This window comes from Papilio polytes, unplaced genomic scaffold (genome assembly GCF_000836215.1).
Source record: "Papilio polytes unplaced genomic scaffold, Ppol_1.0 DF821067.1, whole genome shotgun sequence".
Classification (NCBI taxonomy): Eukaryota; Metazoa; Arthropoda; class Insecta; order Lepidoptera; family Papilionidae; genus Papilio; species Papilio polytes.
Window position 1 is genome coordinate 1,821,347 of NW_013528137.1, and position 12,010 is coordinate 1,833,356.

The window sequence follows — 12,010 nt, forward strand, 5'->3', positions numbered from 1 at the left end:
CCTAACGCCGATGTTACTTGCGATAGTGGCGTAGACAGTACGCGTAAGAAAATCGGTATGACATGACCGTGCAATACACAATTTTGGACCAAACAAGATACAAAAGCGTGTCAGTGTTACGTAGTAACGTTGAGATAAATACGTACAAACATGGTTTTCACGCAGTTTATATCACTATGACGATAACAGTCACGTAAATGGCTTACCAAGGGTCACTATTACTCGCAACCAGTGAAATAAGGTAGAGATTAACTAAGTGGTCATATGAAAATAAATATTACATTGTAATATATCACTGCACATAACCTGTTACGGCAGTCGTAGATGTTATCTTCAAAGCACGTACAATATATTTAACATAAACTTCAAACTGAAGAAAGCAATCACAATTTTGCTTAAAGGTACGAGTAATAAACAATTAAGAAAGTTGTCCTAATGTCTACTGGTCGCTTCTCATGGTTTTAACGACTAAGAAACTAGTGATAAATTATCTTGTGTGATAAGTAAGGAACTTAAACGCGCTAACGGTAAGTAAATGACTATTAGTAGGAACAAAATGGCCTGTTAGACAGAGGCCGGTAAAGATTTGTTTTATGTTAGAAAGCGGTAAACGAGCACGCTACCCATCGAATGCTGTCACAACATAAACATCTATTTGCGAATTTGAAACATCCATAGCTTAATAATTTACAGCCTTACAAATAAACTCGGTATAAAGTTAAACTTAGGAATAAACTACTTTATACTTATTTTATTCCAAGTTTTTATACCGCGTTTATTTGTAAGGCTAAATGAAAAGTGAGGTCTATACTCTAAGACCTCACTTTTCATTGTTATGAGTTCGAAACTAATCGGTCGACTATTGTCGTGAACTAAATCCTGTAATGGTTCAAATCAATGTAAGTTTTAACTAACTTGCTATTAGTAATAAAACAACACATCAATCGGCCTTACTAATGCAATGCGATAATTAACAACTGCGATTCGATCTTTTGAAAATGTTAATCACCAAGGATTTATATCGTCACATATCGACGAAGTGTTTTAAAAAGCTCACATGTTTAGTTTGCATACCAAACGAATAAATAAAATAAAAAACATAAAAAGCTAGTACAATTTTATTTCCAGACAAATATTTTTACGGAAAATCAATTGGTCAAATTATCGGTTACTCCGTTTGCTTAATCTTAGATCTCTCTCGATCTCGTACTGACGTTCGTCTGCGCGGGCGAGAAAATCTTGTCTCTCCAAATATCTGCAACATTACACAAATATATTATTAACTTGGTATGTGTAATATTACACAAAAACAACAACACAGTATATAAGCCAAAACATTATTGCAGTACGTGCTATAGCGTTATAAGGTTACGGATTGCGAGTTGGATCGATAACACAGTATGTGTTACATGACACAAAAATATTAACAGCTCAGTATGTGTAATATTACACAAAAACAATAACGACTGGGTATGTGTAAATGAGTACATTCAAATTAGAATAATCCAAACCAAATTATAAGCTACATTAATTCATAAGACAGTCAACCATTTAGAAAAAAATATATATATTTGATTTATTCTTAAAAAAGGTACGGACTACTGATTTTGCGGTCAAGGGTTCGAATTCCGCCATTCGACTATTGTCGTGAACTACACCTTAGCACAAACCTAGAGCTTAGTTGGAATGGTTAAAAGAAATATTAGTAAATTAACAAAAATCTAATAATATTTTTTTTGTAAAAAAAATATATTAACCCTTGTTTTCCCTTATTATGACTTTGTATTTCTGCTTCAATGTCCTCTTCCTTTTTAAATGTGTCCCAATCGAGCTTAGACTTTTCAAGTGTTGAAAGTTTATTTTTCTTATTTAATTGTCCCAGAACATTTGATAGACCACCTCCTCCGCGACTTCGGGAAGGAATAGTTTTACTCACTGCAACGCCAAAAGATAAATTATTCATACAAATTTCATTAAATAATTTTAACATTTGAAGTATCTTAGGATAGTAGGATCAAAAGCACCTTGTTGTTGTGGATTATCTAAAAAAGAAAGCTAGCTTAACTTGCTAAGTTAACATATTTTTAAATGAATAAAATTAAAACTAAAAAATAGAAAATGTATTCAGTGTTTGCAAAACTCAGTGTAAAATATTTACCTGATGGAGAACTCTCAGTTGTTTTGATTTTTTCTTTAATGACATTATTTTCAACGACAATTGTTTCTCCTGCAAATTCGAAAATTCTCCTTTCTTTTTCTTTGTCACTTTCTGTAGAGGTTTTTGTATTTTTACTTGGTAAAGTATCATCACATTTTGTTATCACTTTTGTTGGTTGAGTTTCAGTTTTATTGTTAGTAGATTTAGGTTTTGTATCAGTTCCTTCTAAAAACATAGCCCAAAGATCATCTTCTCGTTTTTTTTCTTCCTCTGGTTTTGTCTCTTCTTGTATTATTTCTTTTTCTTTAGACTCCTCTTTATCGTCATTGGCAATCTTCTTCTTCTTTTTAGTGTTTCTTTGTACTGCTTTTCTTTTCTTTGTCTTTTGTTCTACTTCATTTTCATATTGTGCCTCAGTTTCGTCATCCGCCGATTCTTCTTCCGAAAGTTGATCAGGTTCTTTTGGGACATAATCCTCATCACTTTCACTGCCAGATGACATCTATAAAGAAGGAACAATAAAATTATTTATGTCAAGTGTAAGTATATAATATAATGAAAATGTTATACCTTAACAATTCATAAGGAAGCTGTCTTCTTATGGGACAATGTGATTGAAACAAAAACTATGTAAAAATTGTTTTATTACAAACCATGAAATTATACAATCTTTTTCTTATTACGATTCCTGTTTTTAACATTAGACACTTCATAGAAGTTGCTTCCGGTTTTAGTCCTGCGCTGGGCTCTCTCCAAAGCTCTCCTTTGTTTAGCCGTCAATTTATTTCCAACACCAGAGGCTTTAACCTTTGCTATCTTGTGCGGAACTTCTTCTACAGTGAAAGTGCCACTGGCCACTTCCAACCTTTTTCTTTTCAATTCTTTTACAGTTTCAGGATTGTTTGTCAAATAATCTTCCACATCACTGCAATCCTTTTCATCATTACTATAAAAGTTACTAATATCTGAGTCAGAATCATTTTCTTCTTCATTTTTATCATTCTCATCTACAGTTTGGGATTCATTTAATGATTTATCATCATTTTCTCCATCATCAATACCTTTCAACTCCTCAGGAATTTCTATTTCTTGTAATGGTTTAACATCTTGTTCATTATCGAATGGTAAGCCTACTCTTATTTTAGCAAAGTCTTGTGCTATTACCAACTTGTTGATTATCAATTTAGGTTGTTCAGATATTTCTGCAGCCTCTTTGGTGTCATTTTCACCCTTGTCCTCACTTTCCTGGACTTGAGTCTGTTTCTCTTCATCTTGAACATCAGTTTCCTTTTCAACCTGTTTAGACAGTGGCACTTCAAAGCCCTCAGGTGCTACATAAAAAGGTAACTTACCTCTTTGCCAATCATTGAGTACCATCTTAGCTACCTGTGAAATGTCAGGTTCACCTTTTTTGAGTAATTTTCCTGTTCTTGCCGCAAGCTTTTCCAAGAATTCGGTTGAAGTTTCCCATCCATCTACTTTATATGTTTTAATTAAATAATCTCTTCGTACTCTCTTTATCACCTCTTCAATATAATCTTCTGGATTCTGTACCAATTCCACTCTTACAACACCTTTTAAAACTTTTTCTGTGTCTGTTTCGGCTGAAGGATAAACAATACCCGGACAATCAATCAAGAATATTCTTCGCATCAGAGTAATATATTGCCAAACCTTTGTTTCTCCTGCAATTGGAGCAACTTTACAAACTTTTTTAGCTCTTAAAGTATTAATAACTGATGATTTTCCAACATTGGGGTACCCAATTAAACCAACACTGATTTGTTTCTTATCAATATGCAGTTTGGCAAACTGACGTAACAAATTTATAAGTGATCCTTTACCAAATGGATGGGTCATTGAAGCATGGAAAGCTATTGTTGGGTATTCCGCACTTAGTATAGCAACCCATCTCTGTGTTACCCAATTGGGAACTAAATCTACTTTATTTAATATAAAAATCAGGTGTTTGTGTGGCTTTTCTTCTTTTAAAAACTTCTCAACATAAGGACTTCTTGTACCCATAGGATCACGAGCATCAAGGACTTGTAGAAGAATGTCAGATGAATCCACTACTTTGTACAATTCATTCCAGATTCTTTTACTCATTCCGGCACCAAACACCCAATCCCTCTGTCCCTCTCTAACACCAGTGTCTTCACGGACTAGATCAATATCTTTACTTTCGTCATATTTTTCACTACTTACTTCAGCTGCTTTAGAAAAATTTTCTATATCACTAAATTTAAGATTCACACGCTTTCTTTGTTTTTTAGGGCCAAATGTTTTGTCAAAACCTTCAGTATCTAAAAGATGGACCCGGGCATGTTTAGCTTTCTCATTCAGCAATGTGATAGGCAAGTTTGTGGGCTTCATGACAACCTTATATGGATTTTTGACAGCAGCTCCAAATTCATCTTGAAATTTTTGAAGAGCATTCTGAGAAATAACTCTGGAATTGCCAAACCACTTCTGGTTTGGTTCTACCCTAGCCTGTGTACCAGACGGTAACCAACCTTGAAATGGTGCGGGGGTTAGGATTTTCCCAGTCTTGTCTCTTTTAGCCTTAAAATTACGATACATCTGCAGCCTTTTAATCGTTGCTTTTGTTCTTGGTTTACCAACTCCTTTTAAACCTTCTGTAGGACGGTCTGGATTCATAGAATGTCCAGATTTATTGAACCCCTGTTTCCGGGGCGCTCCCGGTGCTGAGCGAACTTTACCCATTTTGCGAACTTTCTAATTATTATCCACACTATACAAATATTATCAGAATTTAAATAACTATAAAATAAACACGCGGACACGTAAAAGTATCGAGGTTAGGTTATTTGTTTCGTAAATTGAACGTGAACTTTGACAGAACAGCGAAACCATTAAACGCCAACTTCAGACTAATGCATGAACACAGCACATTCAATTTATCTTTTTATGGGATAATACATAAAATAACTATTTACCTTTTAGAATCGATAGGAATCGTCAATGTAATAGTCAATTTAAGCTTAAATACCAACAACACTTAAAAAACAAAGACTTCTTATAGTACTTCTTTAATTTTTGTTATTGTTACCAACTTCACCACATTGACTGAAGTATGTGAAGAACAAAGATTAAATAAAAGTATTTTTTTGCGAACTAAAAATAACACATTTATTTAAACTAACTTTATAAGGATTAGCTTAATTATCATTCTAAGCCTGTTTTTAAATCGCTAACTTATAAGACAAGTTTGGCTTGTCTCTTGCTATCTTAATTGCGTAATTTTCATGTCTAAAATACAAATGATTTAATACGAATGTAATTAAACAAAAATCTATTTAACGAGGATTCACTCAAAAGTGGGGCCTTAGTTTCGTCCAATAATTTATAGAACGAAAATAGTTTAATAATCTGTGCCTATATAAAAGAAATAATTGCAAATGTCAGATTAACAATTGTCAAATAAAATGTTCGTGATTTTTTAGTTGTTTTATAAATATATCCATCGAATATAATACTAAGTTTTCATAATTGAAGGAAATTATCTCCTTTGTCATTTAATTTTCTAAGTTAAGGTTATAATTTAACCTCGCCCTGACAAAGGGTATAAAATTAAGTTATACAATTTTAGCCATCTATTTTTATTGTTATTTTAATAGTGGTGCAAGAAAAATTCACCCCGATGCATGTTACCATTAACTTCTTTAAGACAACATGTATGACATGTTGTCGGAATTTAAAGTGTCCGAATTCGATTCATTCGTGGATATATTAAAGTTGACTTCAGGTGATCCCCTTGATACTTTTGGTGAAATGTGGTACCCAGTGTTTTTGTGGTCATTGTGCTCGTCAGTGTTTGTACATACTTGTGCAGGATTAGTAGCTTTTGGTACTTTACGGAAGCATAAATACGGAAAATTCTTTCCGGTGTTATTGATAGTTATGGGAGTAGTGACTCCGGTGACATCGGGAGTAGCGAGCAGTGCTGCTATAGCGTTTATATATCGTGCAGCTAAACTGGACATGCCTCCGATACACGCTATGATATGGGGTATTGGACAAACAGTTTTAGGAGCTGGTATAGGATTCACAAGAATATTAGCAACATTATAAATAAAATAATCACTGTAGTTTAACAATATTAATAACATATGTGTAAAGTCAATTATGCCTTATCTTAATGTATTTTTATTGAATAATTTAGATGGTGCTGATTAATGGAAATGTAATGAAATATATGTATAGCTTGACATGTTATAGTGAAAATGTACTACTTGTGTAGTTGATGTTCTTAATACCTATAGATTTCATGCTAAATTATGTAAATATTAAATCCACATTACAAAATATTGGTTTGCTATAGAAATATGTTTATAATATGCTGTGATGAAAAAACAAAATTAATTCAATTTTGTCCGTGTATAAAAATTGTATGTAAATAATAATTTTGTGCTTGACTGATTTCTGATAGCTTTTAATTGGTCAAGTAAAAAATACTTTTCATACAAAATGAATATAGGGGAACATTCCATAATGATAACTAACACCAATGATTAATTCAATGTAAATGGTATTGATTAAATTGGCTCCTCTTACCCCAAGGATAATTTACAAATGTTTTGAATAAAGTTTAATTAATACTGAAGCAAATTGGAACAAATAAAAGAAAGTGCAAATTTAACTGAAAAAAGGCTTATTAATCCCAAAGGGTTGGCTCTAAGCCCTTCAGAGGAGATGTATAGTGAACTGATTACATTAAAACTACGGAAAAATTGCTAACCGTCTTTTGGGCAATTGGTCAAAAATTGTAACTATTTTTGTTTGGCATTGTCTCATTCTATTATTACAATGTTATACATTTTGAGCCCAAGCCTGAAGTGAATTTAAAATCATTAGGTGTGTATAGTATTGAGTTGCTATCTCGGTTTATCTCAATTGGATAAACATTATTAGAGATGTTATTACAATTAGCAAAATGTATTATTTGTGATAATTTAAGATTAAGAAAAGTGACATGACTTATATTTTAGCTGTTTGCTAAGTCCTTTTAGTATCAATTTAAATAATAATTAGAATAGATTTCATTTTGTACAAAAATATGGTTTAATTACTTAAATGTGGTTGATAGTTTTTGATAGAAATGTAAATATTGTAAAAGCTACCGTTTATTTGTGGTAGCTGTATTGCAATAAATTGTGGTTAAACTTTGATGGTATGTAAAACTTTTTGCATTATTTATTCAATGATAATAAATGAAGATTTCATATTAAAAGAATTTTATTTTATGATTCTGTACAGTAAATTATGGATAACTAAAATTTATAATATTTTTGCATTTTATATAACAAATATTGACATATTTACAGAAAATTACACATTAATTCTTAATACCAATACATAAATTCCTTGTTTAAATCCAGAATTTGCAATCTTGGCGACCATTTCATTAGAACCATGCCTCATTACAGTAACCTGAGGCTAGATGTCATTATGGAAGGGTCTAACACATGTTGCTTGCAAATTAATTTAGTAGTTCTCTATTGTGTTAGTATTTTGTTCCATAGAGTGAATAATTCCACTCTTTTATTTTTTGTCTCTTTCATTTAATGTACCCAGCCTATAAACATATATGAAAAATCATCAAATAGTACTCCCATGTGAGTATTTAGAATAAGTTTTATGCAGCATGTGGTCACCATGAATTATACTGTCCTCATCATCTTCATTGCTCACTTCATGGATTATATCACCAAAAGTATGAGGCAAAGCAATGTCCTCATTTATTAAAGTATGCTGAAAATGAATAAAAAAATCAAGTAAATTCAGCACAGCAAGTCAAGTTAATCAAAAAAATCAGTAACTGAATTTAGCATTTTATGATTATTCAACATTAGTTTAGTTTTACTTTTGCATGTAATAAATTAGCACAATAAATCAATACCAATGATACCAGTTAGCATGTATACTGAAATATATTAAACACATTATTAGAGTGATCTTATTAGAACTACAATTAACATATGCTCGCCAAAATCAAGTGTGAAGCAAACATTTATTACTATTGTTTTAGTTTAGTTGGGCAATTTCGCATTTGGAAATTATTACTACAATCAAGTTACATGCAATGTTTATTAAAAGAGCCCAAATAATTTCATAATGATTCTGATTTTCGTAAATTAAAGTATGATAATTAAAAATAATTTACCTCGTGAATATCAGGTTCCCTACTCAATCTGCTAACACAGTCTTTCAATGATTTTGTTTCAGAAGTTGCATCTTGTAGAGCTAACTTTAATTCAATAATTTCTCTTCTAGCATTCGAAAGCAACTTTTCTGTTGTACTCAATTTACTCTTCATTTCATCATTTTCAACTTGTAACTTTGCTTTTGTATTTGATAAACATTTTATTTTATTCTCATATAGTTTTAATTCCGAATCAGTATCTTTGAGGTCCAAGTTCTTTTGAGATTGTTCCATTTGCATGTGACTACACATTTGTTTCATGTATGATATGTTTTGTTCTAGAATCTTCTTTTCATCTGATATAAGCTTTATTTCATTCTCTAAAGTATTTACTTTACAAGTCATAGCTGCTATTTGTGCTGATTGACTATCAATTAAGTTTTCTTTATCTATTAGTTTAGATTCCAAGTTTTGAATCCTATTCACATAACCTTGTAATTGTATTGACTTGGATGCTGATTCACTTTCTAACGAGTGGTTTGTATTTTCTAAAATATTTGCTTCTACAGATAAACTAGCAAATTGTTCAAGCATATCCGATCTTTCTGCTTCTTTCTGTGACAAAAGTTCTTCAATTCTCCTGATTTCTGCAACATAATGCTGTAACTGTTGCTTCAAACTATCAACTTCCTTCCTAGATTTTTCTAATTCCAATTTTGTTAATTTTAGTGCACCATTTGCATCACCTAAACTATTTTGTAAGCGTTTATTTTCCATTACAGCTGTGTCATTTTGCTGAGTAAACCTCGATATCTCGCCATTTAAAAACATAATCTGTGATTCGTAATCAGCTACTTTGTGTTCAGTCGATTTTTGTATGTTTAATTTTCTTTTTAAATCATCATTTTCTTTATCTAATTTACTTATTTCATATGCTTGACTTTTAACTTTGTCATCCAAGTTACTTATTCTTTCAGTTTTGGTGTCTAATTCTATAACTAATTTATCTCTTTCTCTATCAATGGATTTGATATTTTCTATTAAGTTTGTTTTGTCAATTTTTAATGCATTCATTTCAGATTGTAACTCTTTACATTTTTTTTCTAATGAACTGATCTGATCTCTTGATAAACTAAGTTTTTTCTGGACATTTAATAATTCATTTTGAACTTCAGAACTATTTCTTTCTGTTTCAATTTGTATATTTTTAATTTGACTAGCTATAGTTTTCTCTTTAATTACATCTGTTTGCATTGTCTTTATTTGCTCTCTAAGGAAGTTACATTCATCTCTTAACTGGTCTACAGAGGCTTTACCAGTTCTGTTGGTCATTTTGTATGAATAATTTTCTTCCTCTAATTGTTCTATTTGTTTTTGTTTCAGAGCTAAATCTCTTTTTAGTTTTTCAACTAAATCTACTGTTTCTTTGTACCTCAATTGATATTCCTGTTGATCTTTTTTAAGGTAATTAAGTTCTCTCATTAATGAATCGTTTTTATCTTTTAGCTTAGACAATTCTTTTAAGCTAGATTCATCTGGATTTGTTTGTACCGAGCTCATCATTCTGTTCTGACTAAGTTGTTGGCAAAGAGAGATATTTTCTTTTGTCAGTTGAGTATTTTCCATGTTTAATTGTTTTATAACATCTTTAAGATTTTCCCTATTATTGTCTTCCTGTTTACTTGCAGTTTGTTTAAGTTCAGTGTTTTCTTGTTTTAACATAAGGATTTTCTGCTCACTTTCACACAATCTACTGTGTAGATCTCTTACAAATGTATTATCTGGAGAAATATCTTGTTTAGAATTTACTCCAAAACCATTATGTACATGTTTATTAAAAACATTCAATGCTTCTGATAATTTCTCCTGAATATCTATCATGTACTTTTCATATTTAACTCTTTCTTCCATTAAAAGTTTTTGTAATTCCTCCTTTTGAAGGCATTTTGGTCCATTATTATAATGTTCATTATCCATAGATATCTTGTCATGGTAGTTTTTATTAAATTGTGATAAGGAACCAATTTTTTCTTGAAGATTTTTATTGATATCTATCAGGTCTTTTATTTCTTTTTGTAATATATCTCTTTCTTTAAGAGCCAAGTTTAATGATTCTTGTGTATAACATGACTGAGGTGATTTATCTTTCTTATAGAATTCAGAAAGTTCTCTTTGTAATTCAGAATTTTTCAAACGTAAACTCTCTAATCTTGTTTGCAAATAGTTTACTTCATTTGCTAATGATGCCAATTTCTTATTACATTCCTCTTCAACTTGCAATGCCAGTCTGTCAACTTTTTGCAATTCTTCTTCTAAATTTCTGTTTTTATCAGCAAGACTTAAAGCACGCAACATTGCTTCATGCTGCTTCCCTAAGCCATTGTGAATTTCTTTTTTCAAACCATCATTTTCTATTTGGATTTTCTTAAATTGTTGAAATATTGCTAGATCAGTCTGATCGGAATTGTTAACATGAAAGTCTTTATTTATAGCAGTTATTGGTCTACCACCTTCTAATAACATATTAAGCCTTAAAATTTCATCATCCCTGTGTTCAATTTTACTTTTAAGCAATGTTACTTCATCTACCAAAGTATCATTTTTATCTTTTAAAATCTGAATAGTTTTCGACAACTCAAATGTATCCTTACCTAAGTCATTGTTACTTTGACTACTGCAAATACAAATTTTGCTGACACCTGTGGATTCATCATCTTTTCTTCTACTTTTATTGCGACTACTTTGAGTGCCAGCACACAATCCTCTTAAACTTAAATCTCTAATGTCATGTTGAAGTTTGCTAATTAATACATCTTTCTTCATTATTTCATCAGTCATACATTTAGTTTTCCTCTTTAATTCTTTTGACAGTCTCAAGTTTTCTTCTTTGAGCGTCAATATTTCTTTATGTAATAAATTATTTTCACGAATTAATTTAGCATTGTCACATTTGTATGGCTCCGCCTCCATCATTAATGAATCGCGCTGTATAAGAGCATCTTTAGATAAATCCATGTAGTGCTGCAAACTACGTGTAGTCTGCAGTAAATCAGCAACGATACATTCTACTAATGGAACTGCATCAATTGGCAATGAATAATTATATCCAAGATCTTCCAATTTTTGTTTCAGATTAAAATATCCTTCACTCATGTTTGTAACTTTGCAGCTGCGGCTAGTTAATAATGGTAATAAGAATTATTAAATCGAAGACACTGGACGCACTTTTTATTATGAATTTAGATCATTTTTTCAATTGGCTAAGGTACGGTAATTAGATTCAAAATTGTAAAATTGTAATCAAAACAAAACTGTTGAACTGGCTTCGCGTCTTGATTGACATGACGGTTGCTTGTTGACAATTGACACTGACAGTATAGTAAAAAGCCAATGCAAGCAAAATTGTGTAGGATTTTCGTTTTTATTCCCTTTAATACTTATTAGCCCATTAGAGTTAATGAAAATGTTTAGACATTTTCAAAAGAGTCATTGAAAAAACTTCGATTATGATCAAAAAGTACAAGTGCAATTAATTTGATAAAATGTATTTTTCATTTTGTATCTTGTTTAACACAAGAGCGAGTTCATGGTGTTTCGAGCTAGATGTCGTAAGATGGAACATATTCCGCCTATAAAATTAAACGGAGTTGACCTACGTAAGGTGTCGTCCTTCAAGTACCTCGGAC

At 31.3% G+C, this 12,010-nt stretch overlaps 3 protein-coding genes across 4 annotated transcripts; 1 reads left to right on the top strand and 2 right to left on the bottom strand.

Moving 5' to 3' along the window:
- Positions 1-1,100: 1,100 nt before the first annotated feature.
- On the bottom strand, positions 1,101-5,035 carry LOC106109768 (nucleolar GTP-binding protein 2). Its single transcript, XM_013291374.1, has 4 exons — positions 2,858-5,035; positions 2,159-2,660; positions 1,758-1,935; positions 1,101-1,255 (listed from the first exon to the last, which is right to left on the bottom strand). The coding sequence occupies exons 1-4, from the start codon at positions 4,883-4,885 to the stop codon at positions 1,162-1,164; spliced, it is 2,802 nt and encodes a 933-aa protein (XP_013146828.1). The 5' UTR covers positions 4,886-5,035; the 3' UTR covers positions 1,101-1,161.
- Positions 5,036-5,854: 819 nt separating this feature from the next.
- On the top strand, positions 5,855-6,253 carry LOC106109665 (transmembrane protein 170A). The gene has a single exon (XM_013291249.1). The coding sequence runs from the start codon at positions 5,855-5,857 to the stop codon at positions 6,251-6,253; it is 399 nt and encodes a 132-aa protein (XP_013146703.1).
- A 559-nt stretch (positions 6,254-6,812) lies between these two features.
- LOC106109767 (centrosomal protein of 135 kDa) lies at positions 6,813-11,676 on the bottom strand. Of its 2 annotated transcripts, XM_013291373.1 has the most exons (3): positions 8,346-11,676; positions 7,837-7,933; positions 6,813-7,757 (listed from the first exon to the last, which is right to left on the bottom strand). In XM_013291373.1, exons 1-3 carry the CDS (start codon positions 11,475-11,477, stop codon positions 7,744-7,746), a joined length of 3,243 nt encoding a protein of 1,080 aa, XP_013146827.1. In that variant the 5' UTR covers positions 11,478-11,676; the 3' UTR covers positions 6,813-7,743. The 2 variants fall into 2 exon arrangements, with proteins under 2 accessions (XP_013146827.1, XP_013146826.1); XM_013291372.1 differs by having other exon boundaries at positions 6,813-7,933.
- Positions 11,677-12,010: the final 334 nt, after the last annotated feature.